This window comes from Capsella rubella, unplaced genomic scaffold (assembly GCF_000375325.1).
Source record: "Capsella rubella cultivar Monte Gargano unplaced genomic scaffold, Caprub1_0 scaffold_8, whole genome shotgun sequence".
Lineage (NCBI taxonomy): Eukaryota > Viridiplantae > Streptophyta > Magnoliopsida > Brassicales > Brassicaceae > Capsella > Capsella rubella.
Genome location: NW_006238916.1, coordinates 10,099,022 through 10,120,950, shown reverse-complemented (window position 1 = coordinate 10,120,950; position 21,929 = coordinate 10,099,022). Strand labels below are relative to the sequence as shown.

The 21,929-nt window shown below is 36.1% G+C and overlaps 8 protein-coding genes across 8 annotated transcripts; 5 read left to right on the top strand and 3 right to left on the bottom strand.

Moving 5' to 3' along the window:
• Positions 1–265: 265 nt before the first annotated feature.
• LOC17877271 (non-specific lipid-transfer protein 4) lies at positions 266–1,028 on the bottom strand. The gene is made up of 2 exons (XM_006281288.2): positions 596–1,028; positions 266–468 (listed from the first exon to the last, which is right to left on the bottom strand). The coding sequence occupies exons 1-2, from the start codon at positions 922–924 to the stop codon at positions 459–461; spliced, it is 339 nt and encodes a 112-aa protein (XP_006281350.1). The 5' UTR covers positions 925–1,028; the 3' UTR covers positions 266–458.
• A 2,908-nt stretch (positions 1,029–3,936) lies between these two features.
• On the top strand, positions 3,937–4,651 carry LOC17875964 (non-specific lipid-transfer protein 4). Its single transcript, XM_006281221.2, has 2 exons — positions 3,937–4,320; positions 4,448–4,651. The coding sequence occupies exons 1-2, from the start codon at positions 3,992–3,994 to the stop codon at positions 4,455–4,457; spliced, it is 339 nt and encodes a 112-aa protein (XP_006281283.2). The 5' UTR covers positions 3,937–3,991; the 3' UTR covers positions 4,458–4,651.
• A 229-nt stretch (positions 4,652–4,880) lies between these two features.
• Positions 4,881–5,716, bottom strand: LOC17875251 (CLAVATA3/ESR (CLE)-related protein 46). Its single transcript, XM_006281689.2, has 3 exons — positions 5,621–5,716; positions 5,464–5,531; positions 4,881–5,384 (listed from the first exon to the last, which is right to left on the bottom strand). Exons 1-3 carry the CDS (start codon positions 5,703–5,705, stop codon positions 5,307–5,309), a joined length of 231 nt encoding a protein of 76 aa, XP_006281751.1. The 5' UTR covers positions 5,706–5,716; the 3' UTR covers positions 4,881–5,306.
• A 1,684-nt stretch (positions 5,717–7,400) lies between these two features.
• LOC17875099 (ubiquitin-conjugating enzyme E2 7) lies at positions 7,401–9,129 on the top strand. The gene is made up of 6 exons (XM_006281160.2): positions 7,401–7,518; positions 7,632–7,734; positions 8,128–8,225; positions 8,333–8,433; positions 8,620–8,697; positions 8,808–9,129. The coding sequence occupies exons 1-6, from the start codon at positions 7,476–7,478 to the stop codon at positions 8,883–8,885; spliced, it is 501 nt and encodes a 166-aa protein (XP_006281222.1). The 5' UTR covers positions 7,401–7,475; the 3' UTR covers positions 8,886–9,129.
• Positions 9,130–10,659: 1,530 nt separating this feature from the next.
• On the top strand, positions 10,660–13,372 carry LOC17876030 (UDP-glucuronic acid decarboxylase 3). The gene is made up of 12 exons (XM_006280694.2): positions 10,660–10,762; positions 10,867–10,969; positions 11,333–11,419; positions 11,512–11,599; positions 11,711–11,802; positions 11,888–11,952; positions 12,033–12,121; positions 12,195–12,272; positions 12,368–12,461; positions 12,548–12,678; positions 12,801–12,841; positions 12,928–13,372. The coding sequence occupies exons 2-12, from the start codon at positions 10,889–10,891 to the stop codon at positions 13,108–13,110; spliced, it is 1,029 nt and encodes a 342-aa protein (XP_006280756.1). The 5' UTR covers positions 10,660–10,762; positions 10,867–10,888; the 3' UTR covers positions 13,111–13,372.
• A 1,378-nt stretch (positions 13,373–14,750) lies between these two features.
• On the top strand, positions 14,751–15,836 carry LOC17874801 (putative pumilio homolog 16). The gene has a single exon (XM_006281976.1). The coding sequence runs from the start codon at positions 14,751–14,753 to the stop codon at positions 15,834–15,836; it is 1,086 nt and encodes a 361-aa protein (XP_006282038.1).
• Positions 15,837–16,434: 598 nt separating this feature from the next.
• LOC17877139 (protein TOC75-3, chloroplastic) lies at positions 16,435–19,453 on the bottom strand. Its single transcript, XM_006281816.1, has 6 exons — positions 18,200–19,453; positions 17,820–18,041; positions 17,621–17,728; positions 17,344–17,538; positions 16,759–17,262; positions 16,435–16,674 (listed from the first exon to the last, which is right to left on the bottom strand). The coding sequence occupies exons 1-6, from the start codon at positions 19,451–19,453 to the stop codon at positions 16,435–16,437; spliced, it is 2,523 nt and encodes an 840-aa protein (XP_006281878.1).
• Positions 19,454–20,609: 1,156 nt separating this feature from the next.
• On the top strand, positions 20,610–21,685 carry LOC17875118 (NAC domain-containing protein 6). Its single transcript, XM_006281708.2, has one exon. The coding sequence runs from the start codon at positions 20,636–20,638 to the stop codon at positions 21,683–21,685; it is 1,050 nt and encodes a 349-aa protein (XP_006281770.2). The 5' UTR covers positions 20,610–20,635.
• Positions 21,686–21,929: the final 244 nt, after the last annotated feature.

The following is a 21,929-nucleotide window of genomic DNA, read 5'->3' as shown; positions in this document are numbered from 1 at the left end:
AGTAGATATATATATATATATATATATATATATATATATATATACTGTTGTTATACAGTAGCTGACCTTGCAAATAATATTGAACTTTTGAAAAAGAGAAACACATGTTAGGCTTGATATATAAATAGATTGGTTTACCAATCTCAATTTAATAATTTCACTCCAAACTTAGGTGCTTAATATTATTGGTTACTTATAGAGAACTCTTCACTTTTTGATCATTACGTTGGTGTGCGTTGGAGCTAGGAAAATAAAGATATAAAAGAAGATGACTAAAATAGGGTACTATTATCATATCTCAAACACGTCAATACAACATATGAAAGGAAAAGATTACAAAGCATCAAGACAAACAAAGACATGATAATATCAGCTTAGATAGCCGTGTTTTATTTTACTTATGATATACGTACGAAACCATATTCTTCATCAGGCAAATGATGAGGTAAGCTTCCATTTCACTTGATGCTGAAACAATACAGACGATCAAGAGTATAAGTTATGCATGTCATTAGAAACATTAAATTATCGTGGCAAGATCAAGTAGAAAATAAGAATATTCGAGATGAGAGAGTACGAGCATTAAGAAACTTACGTGGCGCAGTTAGTGCTCGTGGAGATGGGGTAGGGAATGCTAACACCACACTTTCCAGGAAGGCTTGAAGCTAGACTTGGGTTAATGCCCTTTGCAGCGGACTGTAAGCATTTGCAGGCTTGTTGGCGGTCAGGTGTGCTTTTAGCCATACCGTTCAACTTCTTGACTCCTGCACAACACGGTGCCGGCACAGCCCCACCTTTCGATAGATAGCCTCCACATGGAGCCAAGCTACTTGCCACTGTACCGCATGAGATTGCTGCATCTACTGATGCAACTATGCACACAGTCAAAACAAAGCATGTGAAGAACCTCAAAGCGAAAGCCATTTGTGTTAGTTGCTTCTTTTTGGGTGATTGATAACAATAGTAGATGAGTTTTGTTTTCTAAGCTTGTGTTGTTTGTTGTTGGATGTGAGAAAAGTGGGAGGTGAGGATGGGTTTATATAGGGATTTCATATGGGAGAAAAATATGATGACTAAGTAGAGTTTGTTAGTAGTTGGATTTGCATTTACTTCGTTCATTCCTTCTAGTTTCTTCTACTAATCAGAGAATTAGTCAGCAATAGTATAATAACAATGTTTAGTATGTATTTGTTGAAGATTATATATATATATATATATATATCTGTAAATGTTAGTATCTTAAAAATTTAGTAGTCCTTTCTAACAATTTTAGTTATCTTTACACTAGTGGATAATGATGCTTGGAGATTCAATAATATCACTTAGCTAGCGAGTAGAAAGAATATGTTATAGATTTCGTAAAGCGTAATATCTTCAGTACATAACCAAATAATCTTTTTATATTTGGCTTTTAATAGTACATAACTCTTAGTCTTTGGTTTCGATTTTTTTTTTTTATGATTTGTTATTCTAGTTGTTCAGACTTAGTTTCTGGAATTTTTTCTTTGTCCGTTGGCTTAATTTCTTTTATTTGGGTTTTAGATTTTGTAAGGAAAATTTTTGTTTTTTTCCGACTTTCATTATATTTAACGTGGTATTCTTTCAAGTATTATCAATAATATCAATTGACAAAAAAATAAATAATAATAATAATATCAGCGACTTATTTGCTATATTTAGTCGTACTAAGTGAATTAAATTCGAATATTGTCCAATTCAATGCAACGTGTAACTGAGGGACACGTGTATAACCCAACACTAAACATCAGAAATCTCCCCAACTAGCCCCGTCACATTCTCCAGTTCCATCGGACCACCTTTTATTTTGCTTTTAATTAACTCTGGCCATCAGATTAGTGACAGAACAAAAACCATTAGCACTTTCCCGTGGATGATACATGGTCACTTATTATTTTTATTTATTTTTTATCGGCTGATACATGATCACTTATAAAAAAATGTTTCTAACAGTTGCTTATGTAGGTTTCAGAATTTCAGTACAAAAATTATTAATCAGCCTGGTGAGTGGTGAAGAAAGCAAAAAATATAGTGTTATTTGCATGGAATTTGGTTAGTCAGCCATTCATGTGTAGGGAAAGAAAAATAATTAGCATGTAAAGTAGTTATTAATTAGCGGTTCAATTTGAGATGTCGAAGTAGTTTGTAGTTGATAGTTGGTAATTTGAGATGTGATATCCTTTTGAAACTAAAAAATAAAAATCTTTCACGTAAACAGAAAAAAAATATATTTATGGAAAGGAAGAAACAGCCCTCAGACATGTCGTAGTAGTTTTGATTACTATAATTATTTATTTTTAACATCAAACAATTTATATTTGTTACGTGTCATCTTTAGAAACAAGAAAAATTAAGATTTTTTTTATTATTATGTACCGTTTGAAAGTATATAACAGTATAAGATAGAGAGACCATATCAAAACTCATATCGCTCTCTTTAATTCATCTTAGTTGATGTTTAAAGTTTCTACATATAATTTTTAAAATCATATTGTTTTCATTTAATTGATATCTTTTACATAAAAACATCATTAAGAAAATTGAATTAAACCAATTAAAACCCCATATGCAGAACATATGGTAAAAAAGAAGAAAAATTTATTTTTAAAACAATATACATCAATTAAAATGATAGGGAAGAAGTATTAGATTTAGAAGTACTGATGTTTTTCACAATTATATATAAAAAAATATACGGAATTGCAATGCTTATTGTAAAGATCATATGATATTATCATAAAATTGATATGAGTGATGTTTAACAGAATTTAACTATTGAGTTTATATAATTTATATAATTAAACCATAATTATAACAGTGACGTAAAATAATTATGAAATTAGTGTCGGCAGAGGTTTGTGTAGTTAAATTGCCACTTTCAACAACGTACTAGTACTGTTGACGACTACACATGTGGAGATCTATCAATCTTGTACGATGTTGCTTGACGCTTTTTGGCCGATAGTATTCAACACCATATATCAACCCTTCACGTTCAAAGCTATGTGAGACATTGGAGAAACATCATCACATGCATGCATGCGTATAGGATATGAAGAGCAAAAATGAAAAGGAATTGTGTATATGTGTATGTACAAATTAAGCAAACAATGCCTGAGACTGCATGTGAATATAAATTCGTGGCATATAAAGCGATAGTGTTAATGTGTTATTTTGCTGATAAAACTTTTTTGGTTGATGAGAAAAAAATAAAAATAAAAACTTTTTTGTTGTTGGTAAACGCATTTATTTTATTGATTATACGAAATTTGGAGAGGAAAGTAAACTCCAAATAGCATCTATCTCATTCAATTATGTAGTAAGCTATAAAATGTGAAATTTGCTAAATATAAAATGGCGATAGACAATGGCAGGTGCATAAAAATCCATAGTTAGTTAATGTGATGGTGCTTTTAGTTATTAAGGAGAGTCGTGTGATGTTTTAGTGGTGGATACACGTGTCCTTCAGTTTGCACATCGCATTTAATTGGACGGTATTTGTATTTAGTCTACATAGTACCACGACTAATATAGCTGACATTTTATTCAAGTACAAGTGTACAACGAAGGCATATACGATTTCATATATGTATATATATATATATACATTTCTCAAAACATGATAATAATTTATAATAATCAAGTTGAAAAGGTATGTAAATCCGTTTTTGTAACAGTTAAACATTGAAGATAAATTTTTGTAATTAATTTCATCTTTTATTGTTTACATGAAAAATCATTCGAAACTGGAAAGAACGAATGAAGTAAATGCAAATCCAACTACGTACATACTACTAACCTAAATAACTTTATAATAAATATTAAAAAACTACGTACTAACAAAAACCTTCTAATTAGTCATCATATATATTTTTCCCATATGAAATCCCTATATAAACCCATCATCACTTCCCACTTTTCTCACATCCAACAACAACAACACAAAGCTAAGAAACCCAAACCTCAAACACAAATGGCTTTCGCTTTGAAGTTCTTTACATGCCTAGTTTTGACTGTGTGCATAGTTGCATCAGTAGATGCAGCTATCTCATGTGGCACAGTGGCAAGTAGCTTGGCTCCATGTGGAGGCTATCTATCGAAAGGTGGGGCTGTGCCGGCTCCGTGTTGTGCAGGAGTCAAGAAGTTGAACGGTCTGGCTCAAACCACTCCTGACCGCCAACAAGCTTGCCGTTGCTTACAGTCCGCTGCAAAGGGCATTAACCCGAGTCTAGCTTCAAGCCTTCCTGGAAAGTGTGGTGTTAGCATTCCCTACCCCATCTCCACGAGCACTAACTGCGCCACGTACGTTTCTTAATGCTCTTACTCTCTCATCTCGAATATTCTTATTTTCTACTTCATCTTGACACGATAATTTAGTGTTTCTAATGACATGCATAACTTATACTCTTGATCGTCTGTATTGTTTCAGCATCAAGTGAAATGGGAGCTTAACTACGTCATCACTTGCCTGAAGAGTTTGGTTTCGTATATCTTAAGTAAAATAAAAGACGGCTATCTAAGCTGATATTTACCATGTCTTTGTTGCTTTTTCTTATATATGATGTACACTATTGTATCTTACATGTTTAAGATATGATAATACTGTCTTATTAATCATCTTCGCTTTATAACTTTCATCCAACTCATTTCAAACATTATAATCATATATATAGTGAAGAGATCTATAAGTAACCAGTAATACATTAAGCTCTTAGTTTTGGAGTGAATTTATAAAATTGTGATTAAACCAAACACTAATTTAAAAATCCGACGAAGAATGCATGTTTATGCCATAAAAAAAAGATCCCTTAACAAGATTTAGTTTATAGTGTATATGTATAAAAATTTGAGAATCCAAATTCATACTGAAAACTCTTTATGAAAAACAAAACAAAATTTTCAAGTTCACTATAACATATGCTGAGGAAATAGAAACATATCGAATGTGGAATCCCACAGTTATTCTCAATAATAAGAAAAATGCTCTGCTTCAAAATCTCAGCTCGTTTCACATGTCTTGCTCCGTTAAGATGGCTCTGTTATGGACTTATGGTAGCAACTTAGAGGCTGTGCTTATAATTAAGGCCTCTTCTCTTGTTTTTATTTTCACCGAATTAATATATATAGTCTATTAGAGTACATATGTTTCACACACACATTGGATCTGTAACTTGTAAGTAACACTCCCTCTTATAAGCTGCTTCACTCCTTATTACATCTTCTGACGAGATTTATTAGACATTGACTTATAAGACTCTTTTGGTGTCGACATTTGTGCTGATATTGAGTCAAGGGTTGACCGGTGGGTGGCGATTTCCTGTTGGGTTAGGTCCGGATGGGTGCTTATGCAACTTTTTTTCTTCGACCTATTTCCATAAGAAAGATGTTATAATGATGCTTATGTTCTTGAATGTGTATTTGCAAAAATAAAATTGATCTCCTTACCCGATTTGGTATCATACTACCGTAATTCGGTTTTGTGATGATCTTTAGAGGTCCAATCTTGAAATGGACTGGTACGAGCAAAAACAGAGCTTAGTATATAAGAGTGCAAACCTAACACTATACCACACACACATGGGAGAGTGAGTGATGAGATTACCTTCTCGGCATTCCCGAGTCAGGATTTGACTGAGAAAGAGGCAGATGATAAGGAGAAGCTTGATGATGATATCATGTTTTTTCATAGTTTTTTTAGGTAGAGAATTAGGTTATTGTTTCCATATAGCTAGCTAGGAATCATATATATACTAGATGTATAACAAGGCACGATAAAAACAAATTTTTTCACATCTAGTTGGTACTCTCCTTGGAGAACCGTGATGATTACTTGTCTTGAAGAAACCAAGTTAAGATTCTCTGGTTAAAATGTCATATCTTGGAATCCTATGCAATGACACATTTCCACTTAGCAATTACAATGTGTTTAGAAATAGATAAACATATTATAGCTTCTTTCATATTTCTTATATGTTTTATTCTGTGCAGACTCGATTGAAGGCTACATCATGTATGTTGTGTAGAATGTGAATGTTAAGTATTATTGATAGAATGATTACAACTATATATAGTGAGGTACATAAGACTAACTAGGGATTTTAATATACATAAATACCCTTAATACAAATATGATATATTCTCTACATGTTGATCTTTGTAAATTATCTTGGTAGAACCTAATTATCTTTTGAATTGTTTGCCTATTGCTATTACCTTGGAATGAGTCTCATATGTGACCAACAAAAACTGGACCAAGCCGATCGACTAAGCCTGGTTTAATCTTAATATCATTTATTAGCAACCTTGGTCATGTAGGCTGTAGCGACTAACTTGAAAACGTTCACACTTCACAGAGTCACTGTACTGTAATATTATACGTCGGCAAGATTTTTGCGGCCTTCATTTCAATTTCACTTTAACTTGTCATCATTTAAGTGTTATCATCATAGCCACCACGAAATCTATTCAAGAAAATATACACCAGCACGATATAGTTTTTCTTTTTCCACCGGCAAAGCTTACCGTTATGTTTTTAAGTATTGCTAGTCGCATTACCAAACCTTTTTGATTTCTTGGAAAATGTACGTATCCTCTAAGAGCTTTCGATCTCGATCAATAAAATAAAGTGAAGTGATTAATTTGTAAACCACTTGGTTTAATATGATGATGATGATATATAAAATATTTTTTTGGTTGCTTTGTGCTTTTTTGATGGGTGTCTTCTTATTGATGATATATAAGATATGTCGACGCGACGATCTTTAGAACATGGATTAAAGTTTTTGTTTCATTGAATCAATATGATTAAAGTTTTTTGTTTCATTATGTATAGTTTATGATTAAAGTTATTCTTTCGCTATATGTATATATATTCATATAATGGTCTTGATATATAAAGGATGAGAACAATATAATGAAAATGATTAACGTGTCTATTAATTTAGTCATGGCCCTTTATATACAGAAGAAAAACTGGATCACACTCATGACTCATGAATAATGATGGCAACTTGATTTGATCATAATATCAAAATCAATCAAACTATTTTATTATATGTCTAGTAGATTAATTTCTTAAATGAGTTATATATGTGATGTAAAAAAAAAAAAGAGAGAGTTATATATGTTAATTAAAAATGTGAAGACAGATTAATTTTCTAGCAATCGGACTAAACCGGAGAATCTCTGCAAACCAAATCAAACCCGGTTTAAATAGGGAGCGTTATAATTTTTTTAGTAAACGTAACGGAAAGTAGAAAGATCGCGAAAGCTTATTGGTTAGGATAGTAAAGTACACACAAGGTAGGCCGTAGAAGATTCTAGCTCCTTCTCATCATCATGTGTTGTTCTCATCAAATTCCCGAAACATACATACGCACACAAAAAAATAAAAAAATCAGAAGCTTCTTATAAGAGAAATAATAATCTCCAATTTCAGTTTCTCGAGTTTATCAGCCATGGCTTCGCAAGCTAGCCTTCTCCTTCAGAAACAACTCAAAGGTACAAGAGCAATTGATTTGAATCTCTGTTTCTCTTTGCCTAGATAAATGAATCTTGTGATTGTTATATTGTTTTGTCTAATTGGGTTGTTGTTGTTGTTGTTGTGTTTCCAGATCTCTGTAAGCATCCTGTTGATGGATTCTCAGCTGGTCTGGTTGATGAGAAGAATATATTCGAATGGAGCGTTACCATTATTGGTCCTCCTGATACTCTCTAGTAACGCTCTCTTCCCTCTATTGCTTTATTTTCTGATTTTTTTTAAGGCTTCTTGATTCATGTTTGGTTGTTTTTTGTCGGATTCTTGATTCATTTGTTATTGGCTTGAGATTTGGACTCTATAGATCACATAGTTATGTGATCTTCTTTTTGTTTATCTTGTTTTCTCTTTTGATTCTTTGATTTAGGTTTGTTCTTGTATAGTTCTTCATATAGTGATATATCTCATGATGTTTTAAAATCGAATCGAATTGCTCTCAATGGGATTATATTGGAATAGATTCTTATCCGAATTCGCCTTTGTTAGGAGCCTTGTCTGCAAATGTTCTTTTTGATGACACTTTGCCAAAGATTTCCTTGTGCATATGGTTTTAAAACTTGGTGTAATTGCAGTGAAGGAGGCTTCTTTAACGCTATTATGACCTTCCCGCAAAACTATCCGAACAGCCCGCCAACCGTGAGGTTTACTTCGGATATGTGGCATCCTAATGGTTAGTTTTCTCTTTATCGGTTTTATTTGAAAAAGGATTCTAAGGAATACGAATAAGAGAGACATTTCTCCTATCTTTTCTCAGTGTACTTTGCTTCTATACTGCAGTTTATTCTGATGGCCGTGTTTGCATATCTATTCTTCATCCTCCTGGTGATGATCCTAGCGGTTATGAGCTTGCAAGCGAGCGCTGGACTCCTGTTCATACAGTATGTTATATTGTTTTTGATTTTGTTCATTTCTGCTTCTATAACAACATGTCAGTGTTTTGCTCAGATGTAGCAGATTCTAAGGAGTAGAGTTGCTATACTTCACACTCTCTAATGGATCTTTAGGTGATTTATTCTATTGTCTTACATTCTCATGCCATGGTGAAATAAATTCTGGTGTTTCAGGTTGAAAGTATTATGTTGAGTATCATATCAATGCTTTCTGGTCCAAATGATGAGTCTCCAGCAAACGTTGAGGCCGCGGTTAGTATTTTAATCGATTATTCTTATCAAGATTCATCGTGCATAGCTTGCAGTTAAGAGCAGAACACGGTCATGAATTGTGTGTGTGTGTGTGTGTTACTCTTGTGCAGAAAGAATGGAGAGAGAAGAGAGATGAGTTCAAGAAGAAAGTGAGCCGCTGTGTCAGAAAGTCTCAAGAAATGTTGTGATTCAGCTTCAAACTTTACACCCTTGAAGATCGCTGGAGTTTCATCAAAAAGTTCTTCATATTCCTATCTGAAACCCTTCAAAACTGTCCAAAACGCAACTTTTATAACTCGGGTTACATCTCTTTTTTGTAGCGTTCGAGAACCAGAGCGTTCTGAAAAGTGTTTGGTGGAGAAAAATGTTGTTTCCTGAGAACCTTGACATTAAAAATTATAAATTTCATTCGTTAAGAATGCTTCTTTGCTCTCTGATTTTGCACTGCTTTCACTTTAACTGCTAGTTTGTTTGTGCCACTGTGCTTCTTATATGGATTGTAACTTGCAATATGCAAAGTCGTCGTCATCACAACCCATGCCGGTTTATCCAACAAAAGCAGGCATGCAGTTCCGATTCAAAGTATAGAAACCTTATCATGTCAACTTCAATGTGAGTGGGTTGAAGCCAAATTTACTTGGAAAGTAAAATGGGAGATTCTTAACCATTGAAAGGGTGATGTCCACTTCAGTCTCATTTGAATGGGTTTGAGACAAATTTCCTTGCAAACGAGTGCAACCTGAAACCTGAAATTATCTAAAACTCACAGGCTACCTTCTTTGACTACTACTATCTAAGTATTTACTGGTAGATCATTGAAAACAAAAGGTGGAAAATTATTCGGGTTGGAACATCTAGGATCGATGATAAATCAAAATATGTCTTACAACAATGCAATGTTTGATTCGCAAACTTGAAGGAACCTTCGGGTTATATATATGAGCTTGATGACTTATCCGGAGATCTTCATTTTCTTGGTAGAAGAAGTACGGAAGAACTTAAACAATCCAACATTCCTGAACAAATAAATTCATTTTACAAAAGAATTGTAGTTTCTTCTTTTCCTTCGGTCAATAGGAGCAATGTAGTAAACAAATGATCGATGGGTTGAAAAACTGAAATCATGTGCCTTGTGTTGATTAAACGTAAGTCATACTCTTAAGTTTGGTTGGTGTTAACCAAAAAGTATATCTTACTCAACTGAACAAGTATATATAATATAGTTAGGCGTATATCTAATCATAATTTTTTGTTGGTTCCTTGGAAGAATTGATGAAATCTGAACAATGCGTTTTGGCTCCAGCATCTTTTATTATTACAGTTCCGAAGTTTTTCTCTAGGAGATGTATTATAAAAAAAAAATAGAAATCAAATAAGACTGATGATGGAATTGTGGATGGTAGATGATAGGGTTATGTGGACTATGGATGAAGAAGAAGGATTATTAGATAGTGGACGATACATGTAGGATGTTGGATGGTGAATGATTGATTTGTGTGAACAAAGTGATTGACAATTTGTTGGCTAGTTGTGTTATGTAGTATCGAGTTTTATTGAGGTACTACTATAGATGCAACTAAAAAAAAACACACAAAATTCGAAACCCCTAATGGATAAATCCTTTGTGACTTGATAAGAATCACCACCAGATCATAAGAGAGGTAAAAAAAAGCTTGGAAGGTGAAAAAAGTAAAAACTGAATGAAATTGGAAAATAAAAAACAAATTGCCACGTCAGAAAACTGTTAGGTCAAACGTTGTCGTGATTTAGTAGCTAAAGTCAAATATTTTGCTATTTTGTTATTTCCGCATTTCGTGTTTTTGAAGTCTCTTTCTTTCTCTAAACTATAAAGTAAAATTAATATTAATCATCCCTAACCAGAATTAAATCATTCTTTAATTAAAAATAAAAATAAAAATCGTAAAAGTTTGTTAATTGGTAGATGAAGTTCAGACACCAGGGGACTATAAGTAGACGATCTCTTTGTGTCTCTTATTTTCACATAATCATCAGATCACAAGATTTTGGTTTTGAGCTTCTTCGATTCACACCCAAGTTTCTTCTGGTAAATCCTGATCCTTCTTTTGCAAAGTTTCCTTTTTTTTTTCACTGTTCTGTTAATTTCAATCTCATTTAATGCGCGTTTTGGTTAAAAAAAAATAAACTCAGGATTTGAGATCTCTCTCAAACAATGGCGGCTACAAGTGAGAAACAGAACAGCACTAAGCCTCCTCCTTCTCCTTCTCCTCTCCGCAATTCCAAGTTTTCTCAGGTACGAACAGCTTTATATTATTCGATTCGATTTTGGAGATTAAGATGCGATTGTGAACCTTTCATTCCCTCCAATTGCATTGTTTAGTTGTGTCACAAGGATCTTATGTAATGGCTTCATCTCTTTGGCATTGTAATGAAGATACTTTAACTCCAATCCTTAGTTTGTGTCACTTATTAGATCTGACCCTTCTTTTGCTGGCTACATTGTGGGAGGAATTTTGTTGGATCATTCTAGTTTTTATTGAGATTTTACAGAATCAGATCTTGTGGGTTTATTAGTTTGATCTGATTGGCTGTGATTGGAGGATTCTTATGTTTGTTATATGTGTTTAAAGTTGTTTGCTTTTTGTTGTTTGTGTAGTCCAATATGAGGATCTTGATTTCTGGAGGAGCTGGGTTCATTGGTTCTCACTTGGTTGATAAGCTCATGGAAAATGAGAAGAATGAGGTCTGTATACGTCTACGCTCATCAAAACTTGAGATGCTGATTTATGTTGTCAAGTTTGATCATTTTTTTTTAATGTTTCGTTTGATTCTCAGGTGGTTGTTGCTGATAACTATTTCACTGGATCAAAAGAAAACCTGAAGAAGTGGATCGGTCACCCGAGATTTGAGCTTATTCGTCACGGTATGGTTGTTTAGACACTCAGCTTATTGTTAAAGGTGGATGTTATAGTCTCTTATTTATGTCAATGAGATTCTACATCAACATCTCTTTTTGGTTTTGGGGTTTATCTAGATGTTACGGAGCCTTTGTTGATCGAGGTTGATCGGATTTACCATCTTGCTTGTCCTGCCTCTCCTATCTTCTACAAGTACAACCCTGTTAAGGTTTGTGTATGATATATGTTCTAATATCAATTTTATATAATCAGAAGGAACCTTTAGTTATATAATATATGATCTGTTTCTGCAGACAATCAAGACCAATGTGATCGGTACATTGAACATGCTCGGTCTTGCCAAGCGTGTTGGAGCAAGGTTCTACTCCCTGTTTCTAAATTACATCTACTTCTTAATGCCTCAGCTTTGCAACTAACAATTTGCTCTTCTTTGAACAGAATTTTGCTCACCTCAACCTCGGAAGTGTATGGAGATCCTCTCATCCACCCTCAACCTGAGAGTTACTGGGGAAATGTCAACCCAATTGGTAAGTTTAGAATTTTCTCATGTTATAGATTCTTGCAGCTTTGTAAACTTAACCTGGTTGCTGTTATGAAAAGGGGTTCGGAGTTGCTATGATGAAGGCAAGCGTGTAGCAGAGACTTTGATGTTTGATTACCACAGACAACACGGCATTGGTTAGATTTTGTTTTTCCAAACCAAATTCACCTCATCACTCTTTCTTTATCCAATGGTTTACTTAAAATCTCATTGGCATGTTCTTTATTTGTAGAAATCCGTATTGCTAGAATTTTCAACACTTATGGTCCTCGAATGAACATTGATGATGGGCGTGTTGTGAGCAACTTCATTGCTCAAGCACTCAGGTAAAGTCTCTTGCTCTCTCTACACACCGAAACCCTTTTTTTTTAATATCATCTTTGCTTAGTAGTTTCCATGAATGTGTTGTAAGGGGGGAGTCATTGACAGTTCAGAAACCTGGGACCCAGACCCGCAGTTTCTGTTATGTTTCCGACATGGTGGATGGACTTATCCGTCTTATGGAAGGCGAAGATACTGGCCCTATCAACATCGGTAATCCAGGTACGCCTTTCCATTCTAACCTTTATACTTTAACACCTATAACTAGAGTGTGGCTTTTGTTTTGATTAAGTAGGATTCAGCACCTATGATCTGAAACCACAACTTCTTTCTTTGTTTCTCAGGTGAATTTACAATGGTGGAACTAGCTGAAACCGTTAAGGAGGTTAGAGTCGGTTTACTCCAAACGATATGATAAATCTTGCAATTGATTCATGTTTTAGTTTCTGAATTTATTTATATGAAACGCAGCTAATTAATCCAAGCATAGAGATAAAGATGGTGGAGAACACGCCAGACGATCCAAGACAGAGGAAACCAGACATTAGTAAGGCCAAAGAAGTGTTGGGCTGGGAGCCAAAGGTGAAGCTCAGAGAAGGACTTCCCCTTATGGAAGAAGATTTCAGACTAAGGCTTAACGTCCCAAGAAACTAAAACGCAACCGCAGAGGCGGTTTTGAGTTCACGAGTTGTTGAGCTGTTGAGTTATATGGAGATGCTATTATACTACAAAGTTGTGCTGGTTTGGTTTCATGTGTCCTTCATATTTTGCTTTTGTTCCTAGAGAAAATAAGTTTTGGTCTAGGGGTCTGTTTATGAAGAACGACTCTTTCTTGTTTTTTTCTTCTTCAAAATATATATTGTGGTTCCTGGTTTATTGTTTTGCGGCTCTAATGAATATATTTTCACATTTATTAGTTTTCTGACCATCCCCTATATACTAAATACTACTAACATCCCGACCCGGAAGGAGTCGCCATCAGGCAACAAGGATATATAGATACATGTAAGGCTGCCGGAATCAGTTTTAATTTCGTACCCGAAGGTGATTGGAAAGTCCTTTAACCTAATCCCTCTCTGTTTTTTTCTATGCTATATAAATATGAGATGTCCGTTGTTGATATACATAGTTGCTGAGGCGCATGGATATGCTAGACAGCTAGAGCCTAGAGCTCATAAGATGTTTAGTGGACATTCTTCGGTGGGCATTGACCAGTCCTAAAGAAGATTTGACGAGGTTTGCATACGTTTGGTAACAATATTATCTTAGTAGAGCCTCTATCAAAGGGGTAGTGGATAGCTTTTACTGTAAGCTCAGGGTGGCTTTGGGATAGTCTTTGGGAACGCCTAACACCCTACCAAACCTCCCCTTACAAACCTGCCCCTGTCTCTCTGGTTTCTCATTCTGATGAGTGACTAGGAAGCAAAGCGCTGAAGATTGAGAGTTTGAGACTAATGTATTTCAGATGTTTTATGTTATATTATAATTAATGATTGCACTCTGTAGATTCACTTCGATCAAATTTTTGATATCGTTTTCTTTGGGTTTGTCCCAAGATCTCTCCACTCTCGTTACCAGCAGGATGCTTCTTTATATTGAATGTAATGTACACAAGATACTGGGTCTTTTAACAAATCAGTAAAGTTTCTATATGTTAAACAAGAGGACTTCATCAAAAGTCTCATATTTCTTTATGTTAGTTCTTTACTTCTAGTTGCATGCATGCCTGTATTTTATCATCCTCGCCTTTGAACTCTTAAATTTCCATATCATTTTTGAGAATCCAGTTTATGTACATAAGTTGTAAGCATTATTGGTGTGTGATCACTATCTGAGATTCTGAATTATTATGTATGTTGTTTGATTTGGAAAACAATTGGCATATATTAACTTTGTTTAAAGTTACTATAGATTGGTAAATCTGAACACGCAAATAAAAACAATTAAATTACTAGTATGTACTATTTAGACGTTAAAGATCCTCTGCAAAAAAGCTATGCCGACCATTACCGAAGGATCATCTTGCTTTTCCCAATGGTGACAAACTCTAGCGAGTCTGTTATAAAGATTTCCAATTTCTATTGGGAACCAACCTAGATGACTCATTTTTTCATTAGAAAAAGGAACCAAAACCATTCTGTTATATATATATATATATATATATATATATATATATATAGCGTATCAGAACGATTCAGAACACTCAAATCTTTAGCATTCTCAAATATCACAAACACAAAACCTTTATTAAGCTTTCCGACAGTAGTTCACTTCCGTAGATCGAACGTAATACAATGGAAACCACCAATCCTTTTTCAATGACTTCAATGTTCGATGCTTTGCAAGAACTCCGTTTTGCCCCCGCAAGACAAACCACGAACGAGGAGCCTCCGGTGATGATTCCTCCTCCTCCTCCACGTGAAGAAGGAGATTCCTTGTTCTGCTGGGGAATCAGGGCGGATTTGATCCCTGATATATCGGAGATGATCAGTTTCCAATGGATCTTCGACCTTATGACTATAAGCGAAGGTGATGGGCGTCGCTTTAAAGACGTCATCTCAACGTTTGACATGAGCAAGCTTGAAAAGATTGTGTCTATGTTGACTTCAGACTCCGATTACTTCATGGAGGTTGCAAGAAACAAATTCGGGAGCAAAAACATGCAGAGACTCATGGGGAAATCGGATTACATGGACACCTTCTTCTACAAGGCTATCACGCGCATCTTCGTCCAGGTCATGACCGACAAGTACGCGTCCTACGTGGGGATACAAGGAACGAGAGTTTTCCAACAGGACAAGAAGGAGTTAATATACGAGTTCACTCTCCGACACGCGCTTCACCTGGCCTGTGACCAACACGGTTGCATCGCCCTCAACGAAATCATAACCGACTTGGACCATCGTGACTACAGAAACCAGCTCCTGGACATAGTCGCGAACAACGCTGTTTGGCTAAGCAACGATCCTTATGGGAACTTTGTTGTCCAACACGTGCTTGAACTGCGTGACATGCGTTGCACGCGTAACATCGCTGTTAATCTACGCGGCCACTACGTCGATCTCTCGTTCAGGAAGTATGGAAGCTACATCGTGGACAAGGTTTTGAAAGCAGGGGGCTCAGTAATGGAAGATGTGGTTTTGGTTCTTGTTAAGTGCAAGGGAGAGAAGCTGATGAGGCTGGCGAGGAGTGAGTATGGGAATTTCGTGATACGCAATGCACTGCTACTCACGATGAACTATATGACGCCTGATCTGTTTTACGCTTTGGTGAACAAGCTCATGCCTTTTCGCCATCTCTTGTCTAGGTCTCCTGGAAGATACATTGCAACTATCTTGGACTCTATTCTTTATCATCCTAGTAGCTTCTTTCCAAGCTAGTTAATGCTGCGTACTTTAAATGTTTTAACTTTGGTGTTCTTTTTTGTTTTCTTGTCAACCAATGTTTCGGTGTTCTATTTTAGGGTTTGTTTTCTTCTTCTTTTTTCATATGGATTGTTTAATTAGTGAAGTCGCTAAGTAGAAGAGTTTTGTGGTCTGTTTTGGTGTAATGGTCGAAATATTAAGGATTTAAACAAATCAAGCACCAAGTATTGCAGATTATTTTTCTTTTTGGTTACAGCCTACAGGTTAATTAAAAAAAATTATCTTAATTCTATGTAACGTTAATTAGATAAGAAAAAGTTCATGTTTTTTTGGTGAATATAGACGAACAAGTTACAGTCGTACAGAATATGAAAGATCGAAAACTATTTCAATATGATCAAAATTCATACGACCAGGTAGCAAAAAAAAAAAAAAAAAATTGTTTTGGATTCATCCCATAAAAAGCATCTCAATTAACAATCAGTAATTTACATAAATGATCTAAAAGTTAAATATTAGAGTATCCAGATTATATAAAACCAGTGTATATTATAGAGTTACTAAACTAAAGAAAAAGAGCAATATATTATTTTGCAAGGCGCCAACTTAATCCTTAATATCTCTCTCCAAAAGTTAGAGACAGAGCACCAGTTCCACAATTGTGATCTACAGCATATTCAGCTCTTATCTGACCAAGTTTCACACCTACACCATACGATGAACCTTGTCCCATTCTCATACACACCGCCGTTGGATTCCCTTTCACATCCTTTGAGCTTCCCAAATCGTTTCCATGCTCAGCAAATGCATACACATACGTGTTCTTCACAGGTACTCTAACCTCAGCACTAACCTATTACAATTGTAACACCAAAAAAACACATCAGAATTAGGTTAAAAGACGATCTTGTATGAGCTTTGTTTTATCATATTTTACCTCGAGAATGTTTCTAGCTGCACCAAGCTCTCCCATGGTGTAACCTCTAACAGAGTTAGGTCCTCCAAGAGCAAAAGCCTCGTAGCTTGGAAGATCGCCTACGCAGCCACCATAATGGCTATGAAGGACTAGAACTGGTGGTTGTGGTTTACCTGGTCCTTCTTCTACTTGCATCAGCTGAATGAATTTTGTTAAGGTTAGTTGGTGGCGGTTGAAGAGTGGGAAGCTGCTTCCTATACCCAAGCCTTGATCCACCTGAAAGATATTTCTCTCTCCAACAATAGCACCATTCACAAACTTGGTGGTGTCTCGGGTTATGTTGCCTTGTAGGAAGGCTACACGATCGACACCTGTTCCACTGAGAGTTGTTGGAGGCCCGTTAACGTTGATTCCTCCATCAGGCAATAACACCAAACCATTTGTAGCGATTTGTTTGTTTTCATCTCTGGTTGTTATCTCTTCCAACACAAGTCCATATGTAAGTTTACTCTGTCGTGTGAAGTCCTGCGCGTATAAAAACCGGGATTTGTTTAGTTGCTTGTCGGAGAAGAAAACAAGTTGATCACAGGGGACTTAATTAGTTACCTCAGTTATAGTGGCTTTGGCACCAGCTCGCTCCACCAAGATTGGAGCCACTCCTTCCTCAAAGCCTGGACCTCCAGTGAACACTGGGCTATGTTTACTGCTGTTGAAGACGCTTGTTTTGAGACTACGGTTTCTAGGATTGGAAACACCGTCCAGATATGGATGTACATACTCAAACTTAAACGAAAGATCATCCTGTGTGCAAAACCAAGTATGGATGTTAACAAACTAAAATTTGAACCAGATATGTATCAGATCATATGGAAACAAAGTGTACCTCAGGATTCAAAAGGTTTCTCGTGGCCACTGAACCCATGATAGATCGGTTAAGGCCCTTGATGTTTCGATGTTCGAAAGAAACAGTCCCTCCTGGAAGAAACGAATCCTAATAACGCAAGATAAAACAATGAACATATAACAAATTTAGAGGAGAATTTAAAAATTAAAAGTTTTCAAAGTTTAGTAGCTGCACATACCAATGAAGGATAACCTCCGGCTCCAGGAACAATAGCCCAGTCTGTAGTTACTTCTACTGATTTCTGATCTTGCTCCTTAAGATTGATCTCCACGATTAAACCACCTTCATTTTTCTCATCTGGAATTGGAATGATCTCTGTATTAGAGAACAAGCCTAAAGAGTGTATGTTCCTCACAGCTTGGTTAGCAACTTCCATGTTGAACACATGACCTGGACGAAGCTGTTATCTTTACAAATGTCAGTAGACGTTTATGATCTGAAACCTCTTAATAGGTTTAAGTGGTTTTAGTCTTATGGAAAGTTCTTGACTTTTAAGTCATGATCCATACTCAAAATCAAATAATGGTGAACACATTGAACTGGCTCGAGATACATTACCTGTTTGGGAATTTGCCTCCGGACGACAGGGATCTGTGTGTGACCTTCAACTACATTTCCAAGCTTATCTTGAAACTGGATAACCAACTTTGTTATGTCTCCTTCCACAACTTCGAAAACAAGTTCCTTACTGTTCAAGTTTCCAATAATCATATTAGCACACATATACCCTTCGTCTTGGTACCATTTAAGAGCTCGATCCTTAATCCTCTGCAAAAACCTCGCACTTAAGGTCCTTTGACCCCTTAACATATGCATCACCTCTCGCTGAACTGATCCGGGCAACAAACAAGGTCTTGCCTTCTCGATCCTCCGCTTGTAATCCTTCTCCTGGCTCCTCAAATACTCAATCACCTCTTTCTCTGTCATGTCTTGATCAATCTTTACCGGCTTAGGTTGAGCCATTAGCCCTACGTTGATGCAACGAACCCTCTCCGTGGCTGGCCACCTGTTCTCCACGAAAGAGAATGTAACACCTAGTGTTCCGTCAGGCTTCGTCTTCCCTTCAAATTCGATTTTATCAAACATACTACTGTTCGCTAGATTTTCCAACTCGTTCTGCAACTGAGCTTTTGTGTAGACTCCTCCCGGCTGAATCGAGACAATCTCAAAGAAATAATCCCCTGTTTCAACGTTGGCTTTACTCCGTCGATCAAAGAAGATTATATCTGAGACTTTATACTTTTTAAAACCACTTAGCTTGTTCAACTGTACAACAATGTTCGCCGGTAAACCGTGAGAATCCCATTCCGGTGACGGTTCTTCGTCAGCTACGGCCACTGGTACTGCAATTAGAAACAAATTCCTCCAAAATCCGCCACCTCCGCCTCCTCCTCCTCCTCCTCCCCCATCACCCCCGCCTCCACCTCCGCCTTTTAGAATCGAAAGAAGAGAAAATAGTCGTGGAAGAAACAGAGACGAGGCGGAAGAAACAGAGGTGACGACGAGAGATTTCGCAAGTGACTTACGGAGATTACCGTTAGACGAAGGCTTCGGCTTGGCGGAGGCATCAACGGCGAAAGATTTCGCCAATGAGTTAAGGAGAATATTGTTGGAGGAAGGCTCGATCCTCCGAGTACGCGAGCTTGTTGAGGAGCAAGTCAAGGATGGGAGGCGAGGGGGAGGTGCGTTGAAGCGGAGTTCGCGAGACGAGTATAAAGATTTATATTGACGGCGAGAGGAGAGATACGAAGAAGCGGTGGTGTAAGTTATCGGCGCCGCGATAAGCTGGCCGTTGATGGCGATTGTGGGCATGACGAAGAGAAACAAAGGTTTTTTCTTATGACTTGCGGACAAAGTTAGAGACTTCTGGTTCTTTTTCTTAAGACAGTTGTATGTAACTTTGGTTTGAGACCAATTTTCTAATCATACATAAAAGTAATTTGGGCTTTTGGACCTAGCTTGAATTTTAAACCGGCTGAGGTTGTTGTTACTTACTAGTTGTTTCCTTTTCTTTTTTCTTACTTTAATCAATAAGAGGTAAAATATGAAATTTTATACAAAAAAATTGCATAGAAAGTATAAAATAAATCATTCATATTTTTAAAAGCATATATATGAATATATTTTTTTTAAACTGCATTGGTTCCAAAATTCATTATCTATCTTAATATATAAAGCTTTGTCTTCAAAGTGATCAACAAATAACATATTTCATTTGCTTCATGAAGTTGTATGTTTTAGTTTACTTTAATCAAAGGATAACCTTTAATTTAAATGGAACACTCATTAATTTCCTTTTTTTTTTTGGACAAATACTTAATTTCACTGGTTACAAAATTCATCATAAATATGTTGATTTCATTTCATGTGTTATTTAATCATGTAGACTATAACAATCATGTTTTTACCACACTAACAAATAATATTTTATTTCGTTTTAAATACTAAGGATATATATTATTTTTGTTCAACCTTAAGAAAGGATATTTTGTTAGGAGTGTTTTATGAGAACAAAATCATTAAATAACTATACAAACTAGCTGCAAATAAAATTATACCCAACTTATTTATTTGTTGCGCCATCTTAAAATTGAATTTTGTTTTAAAGAAGAAAGTCGTATATATATATATCTTAATATTGTTTTCAACAGATTACATATTATTTATATATAAAAAATATTATGATATAAAGAAAATATTATAAACAATATCGAGATGTATACAAAATCTTAAATAAAATATTAAGATATACAAAATCTTGCGAGACCAAATTTTTGTTGGAAAAAAGCACCGATATATAAAGACACACAAGTTAACTCATAATCTCATATCTCTCTTCATAATCTAAAATCACAGAACATAAAATAGTTTTGCCCTCAGATTTCATCGTTGAGAGAAGCATATAAAATGACGACGGAGTACTATGAAGATGATGATGAAGGGTTTCACTTTGATCCCTCAGACGACGAAATCATCAATTGTTATCTTAAACCGATGCTAAGAGGTGAATACCGTGGAAGAGACTTCATAGGGATGGAGGATGTTTATGCCAAGGAGCCATGGTTGCTTAACCAAACCAACCATCCTATTCTCCAGGAAGACGAGTGGTATTACTTCACCACAAAGACTCAGATCTCCAAAGAGAAGGTTGGTTGTGGTAAGTACTCTAAGCGGAAGATCATCGGAGACGATGGCACTGACCTTGGGAACTGGAGTGCGAATGGGACAAAAGATATCATCGACGAGGAGACAGGGGACATCATCGGGATAAGGCAGAACTTAACGTATCATAGCCCCAGGAAGAGCAAGAAGCACAAGAGAGGAGACGGTGGTGCTGCTCCTATTGATGTTTCATGCAGCTGGATTATGGACGAGTTTAGGTTACCTACTGACAAAGATAACGAGACGTTCCAGGAGTTGGTCCTCTGCAAGATTCACAAGAAAAAATGGTGCAAGAAGAAGGGGAAGGGGAAGGAGATTGCTCATCATGAGGAAGATGAGGATGATGAGGATGATGAGGAGATAGTCCCCTGCAAGAAGCATACGAAAAGGAAGTCCAAGAAGAAGAAGGAGTTTTATCAACATGATGATGAAGCTTCTACTTCTACTAGTCATTATGATCAGCATGACCCTTATTCTTCCTGGGAGCAGCAGCAGCAAAAGGAAGCACTCAAAACTAGTCATTATGGTCAGCATGAGCCTTCTTCTTACTGGGAGGAGCAGCAGCAAAAGGACACACCCACAATAGAGAAGGAGCTCACAGAGATTACAGGGGAAGGCGGAGGAGATTGGACTGCCTATATGATAGAAAAGTTGATGGCAGACGTGGATGGAACTGGTCAAGTACCTGAAAAAGCTTCTACTTGTACTAGTCATTATCAGCAGCATGAGTCTTCTTCTTCCTGGAGGGAGGAGCAGCAGCAAAAGGACTCACCCGCAACAGAGAAGGATGAGCAGGTTGAAGCCACAGAGATTAGACGGGAAGACGAAGAAGAGTGGACTGCCGATATGATAGAAGAGTTGATAGGAGCACCAATATTCTGAAAGATTTCTATATATTGTGGAAAGTTATATTTATTTATTTTTATTTTTATTAAGTGTGATTTACTCTTATGAGATGATGACCCTGCAGCTACACTTAATGATTTGTTTAGATATGGTAGCTAAGGGTTCGTGTGTTTAGAATAGCTCCTGGAGATATTTGGTGTTTTTGGTCATCCGATTGTTTTACACATTGTTTATATTCAATAAATATATATATATACATTCTTTCTAACAATAATAGAGA